General features: G+C 39.5%; 1 protein-coding gene across 2 annotated transcripts in view; it reads left to right on the forward strand.

The window, feature by feature from the left end:
* Window positions 1-15,144, forward strand: part of RIGI (RNA sensor RIG-I) — a 55,529-nt gene that overhangs the window by 7,213 nt on the left and 33,172 nt on the right. Inside the window, exons 1-2 of one of the 2 annotated variants that reach the window (XM_057720316.1) lie at window positions 6,823-7,011; window positions 12,939-13,073. In XM_057720316.1, coding sequence (XP_057576299.1) covers window positions 6,906-7,011; window positions 12,939-13,073 — 241 coding nt within the window. In that variant the 5' untranslated portion in view covers window positions 6,823-6,905. Of the gene's footprint in view, window positions 1-6,822; window positions 7,012-12,938; window positions 13,074-15,144 lie in introns of those variants that run through there. The other variant, XM_057720317.1, reaches the window with a different exon arrangement.

Raw genomic sequence — 15,144 nt, forward strand, 5'->3', positions numbered from 1 at the left:
CACCACCATTCGTGCAGCCCCTCAGGTGAAATAAATGGGAGTTCTCCTTGACTCTCACATACCCTTCATCCAGCTCAGCAGCAAATTGTGTGGGATTTTAACTGCTTTGATCCTAGTTCAAGGTGCCATCATCTCTCACTGGTACTAATGCTGTAACTTCTTACCAGGTCACTGCTTCCACCTTCCCCCTTGTTTTCTATTCTCCCTCTCAAAATCCTGCAGTGGCACCCCAGCATTTTTAGGATCAAAACCATTGTCCTTATCATGGTTGGTCAGGCTTTACATGAACTGCCTTGGTCACCTCTCTCTCCCCTCTCTTTCCCCCACCCATTCCACTCTCACGACGCTGCTCACCTTTTCTTTTGCAGGCCCAGTTCACTACTGCCTTTGCACTTCCTCTTCCTTTTGAGTGGAGTACTCTTCACCCAGTTGGCATGCTATCACTTCGTGTCTTCCCTGATCAACGCATGTAGTATAAGCAGCCCGCATTACTCTTTATTCCCTTATCCTGCTTTATTTGTCCTCACTGCCCTTACTACTACCTGACATCTTTCTTGTCCATCTCCCACACTAGAATAAGCTCTAAACTTCTCTATTTTAGTCATGGTGCAACCATTTTCACAGTCATTCAAACCAGATACCTGGACTGTAGCCTTGATTCTTTTTCCTCTTCTGCTGCCGTTCACTCAGTCCTATCTCTATTTATTTATTTATTTATTATTTTATTGGCTGTGTTGGGTCTCTTTTTGCTGTGCGTGGGCTTTCTTTTTAGTTGCTGTGAGTGGGGGCTACTCTTTGTGGTGCGCAGGCTCCTCATTGCCGTGGCTTCTCTTGTTGTGGAGCGTGGGCTCTAGGCACGTGGGCTTCAGTAGTTGCAGCACATGGGCTCAATAGTTGTGGCTCACAGGCTCTAAAGCGCAGGCTCAATAGTTGTGGCGCACGGGCTTAGTTGCTCTGCGGCATGTGGGATCTTCCTGGAGCAGGGATGGAACCCGTGTCCCCTGCATTGGCAGGTGGATTCTCAACCACTGCGCCACCTAGGAAGCCCCTATCTCTAAAATATATCTCTTCTTCTACTCTCCACTGCCACTGTCTTTATCTAAGCCGTCCTCATCTCTTACTTGGGTCACCTCCCAACTGAACTACTTGTTGGGAGCCAGAGAGTTCTTTCAGAAAATGTGAAGAGATATTATTTTGGGCTTAAAACCCTGCAGTGTGTTCCCAGTGCACTTCATTCCTTGCATCACAAGGCCCCGTTTACCTTTTCAGCAGCATGGCCTACCGTTTACCCCTTGTTCTTAAAGTTCCAGCTACAAGTGTCTTTCACTTTTTCTTTTTGATCTTCTGTTTTCTGTCCTCCTGCATGGAATTCCCTATCCTGGCTTTTTTTGAATAGTTGATTTCTTCCCATTCTTAAAGATTCAGCTGAAATGTGACCTACTCAGAAAAATATTCCCTTACCATTGTATTAAAAGTGTTTTCCCATGTCCATTATTTTCCATCTCATGACTCTACTTGCTTTCTTTGTATTACATTTGGCAATTTCTTAATTGCTATGCTTTTACATCTTTATTGCCTGCTCCCTCCTCCAATCAGACTCTAAGCTTCTGAGGGAGATTCTTTTTCACGTGTATCTCCATATACCCAGTTCTTTTCACAATACCTGACATATAGTAGATACTCTGTAAATGTGTTGCATAAATTAATGCCCAGGTGAGGTAGAGGGTCTGCTGAATCCTTTCTTCTAACCGTTCTGTGACACTTCCCTTCTTCCCTGACCTTGGTCAGATTTTACATATAAATCTATCAAATGACTCTATCTCTGGGACTTCAGTTCTTTCAGATCCTAAACTATAATTGTTGATGTTTAATAAATCCGTTGTTATTCAGAGCTCTGTTGTTTCCTACTGGTAGCATAAAAGGAGCCATGTCTTTTTTTTTAAGGAATTTTGGATCTAATTTCTTTTTCTCAGTTAAAAATCTAAACCCAACTAGTGGCAGAATAGCTTGTATGAGAGAACAGTGATAAAAATGAACAAAATATAAAGAACAAGCACTTGAAGGCATGGAGAAAAAAACAAAAGGCAGAAGCTAGAGGGACTTAGACTATTGAAAGACAGGAGCTGTACTGAGTGAGAACTGCATTTATTTGGCTTTTCTTCTAAGAGTTCCCTCCAGTCCACATGGAGGTTTGCACACAAGCAGAAAGTCACAGTCATTGAATTAGGAGATGAACCTTGGGCTGCCAAGGTGACGATATTGAGCTGGGAAATTCTGAAAGAAAGGACACACAAAGAGGGACCCCTAAAATTTGTATGTAACCTTCACTTAAATCCTTAGCTGTCCTTGAAATGCATACATGCAGGGGAGGATCCAGGGGGCCCAGGTAAGCAACAGCTGGAAGGCTAGAAAAGTTCAGTAGAGATCTTAGCTGGGAAGGGAAGGCAGATTTTGGAGTCTCAGTCCCACCAACTTGGAAAGGCAGTGGAGACATGAGGGCTTTTCACTTGAAACCCCTCAGGACCGCACCTTAGCAGAAAAGACTATACCCCTGAATTAGGGAGTCACCTTTCATTAAGGGCAAAACAAAACAGATGTGTGAAACCCACCACAATGTGAAACAAGGCCTCTATAATTTCAAAATGCACGGCTGGTAAGTTAGCATGCTAGAACAAAAAGCAACACTACCCAGAGTAAAAGAATAGAATCCAGAGATTCTACAGCACATTTGTAATGGCCAGTGTAAAATAAAAAAATTATTAGACATGTGAAGGAGTCCGTAGTCAGGAGAAAAAACAGTTACAAAAACACGTGAGATAATCCACATGATGGAATTAGCAAAGACTTTAAAAACGCTATTAGAAATATATATGATTAAAGAAAAGATAGCTATAATGAATGAACACAGTTTCTCAGTTGGTAACTTGAAAGTAGAAAAAACCAGTGGAAATCTTAGAACTTTTCAAAATAATATTTGAAATGAAAACTTCACTGGAAGCCTACACATATTGGAGGAGCCAGAAGGGAAATGATACCAGATAGAAGGAAACCAGTATCTACAAATGGGAATGAATAGTACCAGAAATAGTAAAAGCATGGGAAAATAGAAAAGACTATCATTTTCTTATTTTATTTAAAAGACAACTGACTTTTTACAATAAAGCTTATAACATTGTATTATGTAGTTTATAATATATAGAAGAGTAAAAGTTAGGAAAATAGCACAAATGATGGGCTGGGGTAGATGGAATTACATGGTTGCAAGGATCTTATATTTTTTCTTGATGTGGTAATATTAATTATAAGTAGGCTGATATAAGTTAAAGATGCATGTTGTAATCAATCGAGCGACCACTGTGCACATATATATGTGTGTGTGTATATATAGAGGGAGAGACAGAAAGCTAAAAGAAAAAGAATTTATACTTAAGAGAGAAGTAAAATATATATTTGATTAACCCAAATCAAAGGAATAGAGCAGAACAAAATCAGATGCAACAAACAGCAAAACTGCAGTTTTAAACCTATATAATAATTAAATGTAAATAGATTTAATGCTCCAGTTAAAAGGCAGAGATTGTCAGACTGGATAAAAAAAGGAACACCTAACTATAAGCTATATACTGGAAGTGCATTTAAATATTAACAGAGAGGTTGAAAGCAATAGGATGGAAAAAGATATACCACGCAAAGAGTAAGCATAAGATAGCTATTATGGGTTTTGTAATAACCCATGAAGTAGACTTTGATATAACAAGTATCAAAAAGACATTTCATAATGATAAAAGACATAATTTATCAGGAAAACAACAATCCTAAATTTATATGCATCTAATAACAGCTACAAAATTTATGAAGCAAAAACTTCTAGAACGAAAGGGACACACAGACAAATCAATAATCATAGTTGGAGATTTTAACCCCCCCTCTTAGTACTTGATATAACAAGTAGACAAAATTAGTAAGGATATAGGAGACTAGAACCACAGTGATAAACCAACCTGATGTAATTGAAATTTATCAAACATTAGACTCAAGAACCACAGAATACACATTCTTCTTTGTATCTGGAAGATACTGATGTATCAAGATAGTCTATATGTTGGTCCATAAAACAAGTTTCAATAAATTTCAAAAGATGATTGAAATCTTACAATATATGCTTTTGGATCACAATAGTTTAAAATCAGAAGTCAATAACATCAAACTGTTTAGGAAGTTCACAATATTTAAAAAATAAAGAGCATACTTCTAATTAACTCATAGGTTAAAGAAGAAATCACAGGGGTTTTAGAAACTTTCAAATGGAATGACATTGAAAATATATCAAAACTGATGGAACGTTAGAACTCAGCTGAGAAAAGGGAAATTTATAGCCTTAAATGCTTATATTAGGAAAGAAAAATGTATAAAATTAGTGATCTAAAGTTCTACCTTAACAAACTAGTAAAAGAAGAGCAAATTAAACCTTAAGGAAGTAGGAGAAAAGAACAGTTTTAAAAAGGGTGCTACATCACGACCAGATGGGATTTATCCCAAGAGTTCTAGGTTGGTTTAATATTAAAAAAATCAATCAATGAAGTTTAGTATGTGAACAGAATATATGATCACCTCAATAGATACAGGAAAAAAATTTGAGAAATTCAGCACTCATTCATGATAAAAACTGAGCAAACTAGGAATACAAAATAACATTAATCTGATAAAGGGCATCTACAAAAAACCAACAGCCAACCTGTTTACCAAGTCCAAGCTTGTACTGCTTGCCAAATGACAGGCCAGTAAATCAAGAGACAAGTTGTTGGGGAGAGGAATAGCGACTTTATTTGGCAAGCCAATGGACTGTGAAAATGGTGGACTAGTGTCCCAGAGAACCATCTTGCCTGAGTTAGAATTCAGGCTTCTTTCATACTAAAAAAGGAGGGGGTGTAGCTGTTGCAAACTTCTTGGTGCAGGAATCCTTTGTTGCAGCTGTCTGCTAGGTCTGGTCAAGATGATCCTATAAACCTCCAACAAGAAGTAATTCTCTGTTCTGAAACTTTTAATGTCTATATGAGTGGAAAAGTGTTATACCTTTAAAGGTGAGTGCCTTGAGAATGGGCTATCCTGTATATTTCAGGCTGGAGACAACATTCTTTTGAGTTTCAGGAGCCCTTGGTGCAGAGCCAGCATGACTAAGCAAGCAACAGAGCACAAAGGTTAGAGCTAAAGGAATAGATTCAATATGGAGTCAGGTTTGTTCTTCTCTGTTACAAACTTTGTAATTAAAGTGAAACATTGATGGTTTCCCTGCTGAGATTAGTAATAAGGTAAGGCTGTCAACTCTCACCAGTTTTATTCAACTTTCTATTGGAAGCCATAGGAAGTGCCATAGGAAAGGAAACAAAATAAAAGGCCTAGGACTGGAAAAGAAGTAGAAACCATGTATTCAAAAATGACATGATTGTTTACCTAGAAATTTTTAAGAAATCTATAGAACAATCACTAGGACTAACAAGTGAATTAGTGAATTGGATAATGCAAGTGAATTAGTGAATTCTATATACTAGCAACAATTTGAAAATGAAACTTAATTCAATTTACAATAGCATCAAAGAACAAAATAATTAAGAATAAATTTAACAGATATGTAGAAGATCTGTACTCTTAAAACTGTAAAATTAAAGAAGACCTAAATAAATGAAAATTCATTTTCATGGATTCAAAGGCTCAATATTGTTAGAAATCTCACTTCTCAAGTTCAATGTAGGTTCAATGTAATTTAATCAAAATCCCAGAATAGTCAATATAATCTTAACAAAGAATAAAGCAGTATCAGCAACTAGATAAGTGGAACAGAAAAGAGTTAGAAATAACCTGCACACATACAGGCAATTGGTTTTTTTGACAAAGGTGCCAGAGGCCATTCAATGGGAGAAGGAGAAGTTTTCAGCAGATGCAACAGGTTGTGTGTAACAATTATAAGCATAGGAAGAAAAAACAAAACAAAACCTTGACCTCTACCTCACACCACAACAAAATTAATTTGAGATGATCATAAACTAAACGTAAAAGCTAAAAGCACAAAGGCCCTTAAAGAAAAAACGACATATTTATGACCTTGGAGTAGGCAAAGATTTACTAAAGAGGGCCCAAAAGGCAGTAAACAAAAATTTTAAAAAACCTTTAAATTAGATTGCACCAAAATAAATTTGTGCTCAGAAGACACCTTGAAGAAAATGAAATGGTAAGTCACAGACTGGGAGAAGATATCTGGAGTACATGTATTTGACAATAATGCACCATTTCACACCTGGCTAAAAACCAAACCAAACCAAACAAGCGAACAAAACTCTAACCAACGCGGGTATGTCCTGGATGTGCGTCACCTGGAGCTCTCGCACACTCCAGGTGGGCAGGCACCACGGGATGGCCATTTTGGAAAACAGGTGACAGTTTCCTGTAAAGTTAGACACTTGACCACAGGACCCACACAACCTGGGGTAAGTGGTTACACTCGCATACATTTTCCACAACTCAGAGCTGTAAATTAAAACCTGTGCATTTCACTGCAAGTCAACTTTACCGCTGTAAAAGCAAAACAAAGTAAGATAAAGTGAACATCAAAGAGCAATTTGCACGGGTCCTCTTGAGTGCCTCCGGATCCGCGAGCGCCCTCGGAGGGGTGGACCCGGCAGCTGGAGAGGAAACGAAACCGCGCAGGGGACCTGCGGGCCCAGAGACTGGGTGGCCCCGCCCCGCACCCCGAGTTGCAGTTTCGATTTTTGCTCTGCAGTCCTGGTTCCGCCGCAGCTCAGCCTCTCGGCGCTGGGTGTTGCCCTGCACCGTCTCTGCCGGCTTGCTGCCGGGCTTTTCTGGGAGCGCAGCGCGGGCGAAGCGAGGACGCGGGGAGCTGAGCCGCCGGCATGACGGCCGAGCAGCGGCGGAATCTGTACGCCTTCGGGGACTATGTCAGGAAGATCCTAGACCCTACCTACATCCTGAGCTACATGACCCCCTGGTTTAGGGACGGTGAGTGGTTCCTAGCGGCTCCTGCCTCTTGGGCAAAAAAAAACAATTCAGGACTTATTTCTACCTTGCTCTTTTCCGCCCGGGTCTTTCAATCAGTACGGGTAGCTTGCTGGCAACATCGGGTTTGGGGCAAGATCTCCACAGCGTTTTAGACTAGAGATTGTCAGAGGTTGAGGAGCCCTGGGAGGCCCAGATGGGGAAACTGAGTCCCAGCGAGGTGAAATGACTTGCTTAGGGGTGCACCTCTGTTTAGATTTAAAGCTGGGGAAACAAGTCGCTGTCCATTTTGTTTATTAATAGTTACGTCTCCTGTGTTCGTCTTTGTGCTTGACCTCAGAGATTCAGAATAAGATACAAGCCCTTCCTTAAAATAAAGTATTTTTCCCCCAAAAAAATAAAATAAAAAAAAAAATAAAATAAAATAAAAAAAAAAATAAAGTATTTTTAAAAAGATGGAAATGGGTGAGGACAGAAGTACACAAATGATTACAAAGTGCTGTCAGAACTCCAAGGAAGTTGAGGCTTACTTTCCCGGGATCTGGATCTTATTTGCACTTCCAAATAACTGGAAGCTTTTTTTGAAAAAATTTAATTTTTATATTTTATTGGGGTATAGTTGATTTTCAATGTTGTATTAGTTTCAGGTGTACAACAAAGTGATTCAGTTATACATATACATATATCCATATCCATTCTTTTTCAGATTCATATCCTATATAGATTATTACAGAATATTGAGTTGAGTTCCCTGTGCTATACAGTAGGTCCTTGTGGATTATCTATTTTATATATAGTAGTGTGTATATGTTAATCCCAGACTCCTAATTTATATCCCCACCCCCACCTTTTCCCTTTGGTAACCATAGGTTTGTTTTCCAAGTCTGTGAGTCTATTTCTGTTTTGTAAATAAGTTCATTTGTATCATTTTTTAAGATTCCACATATATGTGATATCATCATATATTTGTTTTTCTGTCTGACTTCACCTAGTATGATAATCTGTAGTCCATCCATGTTGCTGCAAATGGCATTATTTTGTTCTTTTTCATGACTAATTAATATTCCATTGTATGTATGTACCACATCTTCTTTTTTCATTCATCTGTCGATGGACATTTAGGTTGCTTCCATGTCTTGGCTATTGTAAATAGTGCTGCAATGAACATTGGGTGTATATATCTTTTCGAACTGTGAGAGGAGCAAGACTCCTTGGAGTGAATGGCTTTAGGCTTCAATTCAGGTGTTTACATGTAGCCTATGAGTCCCATGGTGATGGATAATGGCCATTTTACAAATTCATATTGAAATGCTTTGTGCCAGAGGTGAGCAGAGGCTTGGGGAGAAGAAAAGGGAGGTGGTGCCTGGAAGGAGTTGAGATGAGAGAAGGGATCTGCTCCAAGTGCCTACATAGCTTTCCTGATGTGAGGCAGTTTTTGGAAATTGCATTAAAGCAGACAGGTACCTTGAGTGCTAATTGCTGTGCAAAACCAAAGCACAGATTGTGGCATGAGGAGTGAAAGAATGCCACCAACACAAACGGACCCCTACTTTCCAGTTGTGCTCAGAGAGGAGTAACAAAATAACATCCTAATGAGCACAGAGTAGCTTGGGCCCTTGAAGAATGTAAGCCATGCAAGACATCTGTCTCTTCTAGAAATCCTTGGACTGAGTGAAACCCTAACAATGGTAAGGATCCCATTCTTTCATGCACTCATGTATTCATCAGTAACCAGCAACTTAACACCAGTTAAGGTGTGTGTCAGGCATTAGGCCAGCATTGGAGACAATTAACACATATTAATACACCTATTATGTAATAGGAAGCATCCTGTTAGGAACAGAGGGATCAGTGCTGAGCTCGATGGAAGTGGATCCTGCCCTAAGAGATTAGAGCGTGTATGTGAAGGCTAGTAACTGAACAATAGATAGTAAAATGTGGTGAGTGCTTTGATGGAAAAACCATAGTGTGCTATGGGAGTGCATAGGTGGGACAGCTTTAAATATATATTAGTTTTAATTTGTAGTTACAATGCAATCACAATAAAAATACAGAAAGGTAAGTTAGAAAAGCAAGCTGAAGAACACTTTATAATATTTTCTTATTTTTGACTGTTAATGATACCATAGAGTTTTTATTTCGAGCTCTTCCCTGGAGGCAGCTGTTTTCATTTAGTTGGTTTACATCTTTCCTGTTCATTCCTTTATATTTTATCACATAAACTCTTTGCTTTCTCCCCATCTTTTTCTGTTTTCTATTAGATTGATAAAGTTCTCTGTCCCTTATTTTTTTTTTTTCTTGGCTGCTTTGGAAGCTCTGGATTCTATTGGTTAACCTTAATTGTGACAAATATATTTTATCAGTCAGGGTTCAGTGAGGGAGCACAGACACTAAAGAGCATATGGCTGAAAAAAAAAAAAAAAAGAGCATATGGCTGGATAGAAACTTTTTGACTCATTTTTTTGTCTTCATTAGAAGGCACCGGAAACTTATCCGTACTCTCCTTATGCCCATACATTCCCCATACACAGACACACACACACACCGCAATATGTTTAAATTGCACTAGCAGATCCACTGTCTCTTACTATAATCCTTCTCTCCACATGTTGGATATTGTGCATGAATTGCCTCTTGGGAAAGGAGCGCTGCAGGCATGTGTCTTCTGGAGAGCTTGCTTGGTTACTGCGGTAACCAGGAAGGACTTTGCTTATTCACAGGTTATCTAGGATGTTTCAAGGTAGACCTGGGTGTGGGCTACAGATTTTTTGCAATATCTCTTTGGAGTCAAGGCTAACCCTTTTCCTGGAAGGGCGCTGGTGGGTAATATTCTAAGCATTTTTCCATTCCTTCAGTAACATATTCTGGACACGTGCATGAGCTGAGCATGTGTTGATGATGAGCAGACAAAGATGAAGACAAGTACAACATGCTCATGGTCACAGTCTGAGGGAGAAGACAGGCCCCCAAATGATTACTATATACTATGCAGTATCAGCACTACAGTCAGAGGCATGTAAATTAACTGAGAAAGCACAGGAAAAGATCAAGAAATTCTGCCTTGGGAAGCTGAGGATGGTGTCACAGAGCAGCCAGGTTGGCAAAAAGGAGTGGGAGATACTGCCTGCCAAAAATGCAAGTTTCCATGCATTGAACTCCCAGGGCTTTTGAGGAAAGTAACAGTACCTAGTAGCAGCAGATATTGGGGCCAGGCAGCATAACAGTGGGCCCAACCATGTGCAAAATAAAACTGAACTGCTCAGGATATGGTGAGGCAGTTTACCTGGGGAGGTCTCAGCTGTGGCTGGACAGGTCTGGAGCTCCATGTGGACTATCAGTAATGGCTGGTAGGTAGCACGTCTAAGGGAAGAACAAACAGCAGAAAGGCTGGGAGCAAGAACCCAGCTGTAAGGACTGGGTTTAGGAAGAGGATTAACTGTCTCAAAGGAATAGGGTAGGTTGTGTGCCCAAGGAAGCTGGGATAGGTGACAAGAAGGTTACTGTTGTGGATTGAATTGTCCCCCCAAAAAGATATATTGAAGTCTTAACCCCAGGCCTTAGAATGTGACCTTATTTGGAGATAGGATCTTTACAGAGGTAATTAGTTAAGATAAGGTCATCCTGGAGTAGGTTGGGCTCCTAATCAAATGTGATTGGTGTCCTCGTAAGCAGACAGCGATGTGAAGACACAGAGGAACAAAGAATGGCATGTGAAGACAGAGGCAGAGATTGTAGTGACGCAGCCGCAAGACAGACAAACAGAGGAGAAGGTAATGTGAAGAAAGAGGCAAAGATTGGCACGATGTGGCCACAAGCCAAGGAATGCCAAGAGGCACCAGGAGCTTGAAGAGGCAAAGAATGTCTTGTCCCTTACAGCCTTCAGAGAGAATGTGGCTCTGCCAGCACCTGGTTTCAGACTGTGCCCTCCAGAATGATGAGAGAACATGTTCTATTGTTTTAAGCCACCCAATTTGTGGTAATTTGTTACTGCAGACACAGGAAACTAACATAGATGGCTCAAATTAAAAAGACAGACAGTAAAAAGTGTTGACAAGGATGTGTAGAAATTGGAATCCTCATAAATTGCCGGTAGGACTGCAAACTGGTGCAGCTCCTTTGGATAACAGCTTGGCAGTTCCTTACGGTATTAAACATGGAGTTACCATAGGACCCAGCAATCTAATGCCTAGGTGTATACTCAAGAGAAATGAATGAGTATGTCCACGCAAAATCTTGTGCGTGAATGGTCACAGCATTACTATTCATAAAAGATGAAATGTAGAAACAACCTGAATGCCCATTAACTGATGAATGGATAGACAAATGTGCTGTAAGCATACAATGGCATACTGTTCAGCAATAAAAAGGATTGAATGATACATGATACAACATGGATGAACCTTGAAAACATTATGCTAAGTGAAAGAACCCAGTCACCAGATACTGTGTGATTCCATTCATATGAAAGGTCCAAAATAGGGAAATCCATAGAGACCCAAGTAGATTAGTGGTACCTGAGGCTAAGGGGAGGGGAAATGGGGAGTGACTGTGAATGGGTACAAGATTTCTTTTTACAGTACTGTGATGAGAAGGCACTAAAATTAGATAGTAAAGAAAGGCACTGACATTAGATTTGAAACTCTAAAAACTATTGAATTTTACACTTTAAAGGGGTTTGTTTTGTTGTTGCCAAGACAGAGACCTTGGCAGAGAAGGAAGACATTCCTTCTTTTCTTCTTTCATTCTTTCAGCATACCTTTGTTGAGTGTATATTAAATACTAGGTCTTCTTCTAAACTCTGAGAATACAGAGGTTAACCAGCCAGACAACTGGCTTACTCCCTTGGAATTTACATTCCATTGACAATGGGGAAAAAATGGAAAATTATCAAATGTCAGGTCACACGAAGGCAATGGTTTGGTCACCAGCCCAGACATGGAGTTACTGTACAAAATCAGTATGACCACCAGCTGGTTGGTGGATACTTTTCTGTTACTGGGCCTCACTGTGTTTCTCTTTAGCTCCTTTTGCTTTCTCTTTTCTGCCATATACCCTCCTGTCTGTTGACCTGAAATAAATAGACGGCCAGATATTTCTCCAGCAAAGATGGGTTTCATTCAGGATCACCAGAGAATTGTAATCTGGGATCTGCAGCCATGGCAGCCAGATGCACGTCCTTGCAGGGCAGAGGAAGGAGAACACTTTTATAGAGGAGAAAAGGAGGCTGAGGGGGCTGTAGGTAACCGAGTCCATGGTTTTTCATTGGCTGAGTCCTTGCCAGAAAAGAAGAGGAGTCTGTCTTCTTCCTCTTGGGCTCTGCTATGGTCACAGGGCATGAGAGTGCCCCCTTCAGGTCTTCTGCCTCTATTTAATTGAGATTTCTGTTCATTAATTTTTTACGTCCTAGCAAAAGCCTGGAGGAAGGACCATGAAAGTATCTCTGTTTATTCTAACTCTGCTTGCTGTGTCCACTGTAATTGTTACTGATGACATGAGTAGTCCTATCCTCACACTTCTTTAGTCCTGCAGTTAATTCAGACTTTCAAACAAGAAGCTATCAGAATATTAGAAGAAGCTTTTGTTCTTCCACCTAACCCTGTGCTACCATGACTTCTCCCTTGTTATGGGGAGACTCTTTCAAACATCTTTAAGAAACTGCTTTTCTTAAGGACTGCCTTCGATCGTGTTCCCGGGCTTCCACAACAAACTAGAAGTTTCCAGAGAGGATGGGAGGGTGGGTTGATGAAGAATGGGCATGATTGGCCTGGGCAGAGAGTTTGCTGCCTTCCTGCAGTTCCTTTCGTTGCTGTGATCTGTTATACTCTCCAGCCCCATTTGAGAAGATCTGACAACCCTTCCAATGATTAGTGGTTTTACTTCCAATGATCAGTGGTTCTGCAGTTTGATGTCACTCTTGCTTCTGTTTGTAGATGAGGTGCAGCATATTCAGGCTGAGAAAAACAATAAGGGCCCAATGGAGGCTGCCTCACTTTTTCTCCGGTTCCTGTTGGAGCTCCAGGAGGAAGGCTGGTTCCGTGGCTTTTTGGATGCCCTTGACCAAGCAGGTTAGTTCATTCTTTTTACTCACAAATCAGAGTATGTTACTCAACTGTTTCAAAATGCTGTAAAAGTGAAATACTATTATTTAGTTCATGTCTCTTAGTCTAAGGCAATGTAAAGATTATCTTCAGGCAGATGCTATAATTGTCTACCTGAAATAGCCAAAGGAATCTACAGAGATATTACTATAATTAATGGGACAGTTTAGCAAGTTTACTGGATGTAAGATCAGTATACAAAAATTAGTTGCATTCCACCCACTGGAAAAAATTGAAAATGTAATCCAAAATGAAATACCATTTATAAAAGTAACAAAAGTTGAAATATATTTAGGAATAACCTAGCAAAAGATGTGTAAAGTCTGAATGGAGAGAATGATGAAAGTTTATTGAAAAATATTAAAGAAGTCCTAGGGAGTTCCCTGGTGCTCTAGGGGTTAGGATCCTGTTCTTTCACTGCCATGGCCTGGGATCAATCCTGGTCGGGGAACTGAGATCCCAGAAGCCGTGTGGCACGGCCAAAAAAAAAAAAAGTCCTAGCTAAGTGGAGATATATGCCTATGCCCATGGAGAGGAAGACTTGATACCATAAAAGTGTCAGCTCTCCCTACATTGATCTGGATATTCAGTACAATTCTAAATAAAAATCCTGCATGCTTTTTCATGAACTTGACTAGCTGATTCTAACATGTATATGGAAGACTTATGACCCAAGAATAGTCAATACACCCCTAAAGAAGAAGAATTAAATAGGCTGGGGTTTCTCTTTCTAGATATCAAGATTTATTAAAAGCCGTAGGTGTTGAGACCGTGTAACGCTGGTGCTGGCATTGAACAGCTGACCAATGAAATAGAGAGCCTTAGATCAGACTCATATATTCATGGAAACCTGATACATAGGAAATCACTGGGAAAGGAGCATCACTAGGACATTTTAAACAGGATAATGTTAAAAAACCAGGCAAACCCTAACTTTCATATCCACGTGGATACACATAAATTTGTATTCCTTACGTCATTCCATGCACGCACGCACACACACATGCACACACACAATAAATCAAAAGAATTAAAGGCTTAATTCTTAATTAGGCAAAATTTTAACAATTTTATTTTTACTTATTTTTTTTCTTTTGAAATAAACTTATGGTGAGATTTGCAAACACAGAAATCATGGTTCGATGGAACCATATAGTAAAAGGATTCAAGTTTCTACTCAGGAAATTGTACACAGCAAAATATTTGTGTGAATTGGGTAGAAATGACTAAACTAGACTTCTAACAGAATTTTTCATAGGCCGTACCAATATCATTCCTAGGCACTCAGTCCTTTTGATTATTACAGTCAGGAGGAATGAGTGGATAGACAGATTTGAGCATTGTATAGTCAGGGCTTACTGCATGGCAAGTCCTTGAAATGTATTATTTGATTCTTATAACTCTGGAATGTAGGAACTGTTTTCATTCCCATCTTACAGATGAGGGAGTTAGGGCTTACAGATGGTGAATTGTTTGTGACCATAGCCTGTAAGGGCAGAGCTAGGGTTTGGATTGAGAATCTGTGCTCGTTTCACTGGACCACACTGCCTCTCAGTGGTCCCTGTTAACCTTTGATAATAATAGCCAACAGTTACTGGTAACTGTAAGAACAAAAGAATGGAAAAGTGGATATGATCGTGCTTCATAAATAATAGTTACCATGTACTGAGTACTAGACATGGTGATAGGGGCTTTACAAAATTTTAACAATTTTAGAAAAGAATATAGAAGAGCATTTTTATGACCTTGAGATATGAGAGGATTTATGAGATTAAGACATTAAAGCATTAACTATAAAAGATTGATAAATTTGATGACATTAAAATTAAGAACATCTGTTTATCAAAAAACACCACAGAAAGTGAAAAAATGAGTGACAAACCTGGGGGAAGGTATTTTCAAAATGTATAATCACCAAAGGATTAGTATCCATAATATTTAAAAGGCTTTAAAATCAGTTAAAAATTAAAACATTTACAGGGCGAAAGATGTGAACTGACACTTCAAAGAATAGGAAACATGAAAGGTTAATGAACAT

This window comes from Hippopotamus amphibius, chromosome 2 (genome assembly GCF_030028045.1).
Source record: "Hippopotamus amphibius kiboko isolate mHipAmp2 chromosome 2, mHipAmp2.hap2, whole genome shotgun sequence".
NCBI classification, from domain to species: domain Eukaryota; kingdom Metazoa; phylum Chordata; class Mammalia; order Artiodactyla; family Hippopotamidae; genus Hippopotamus; species Hippopotamus amphibius.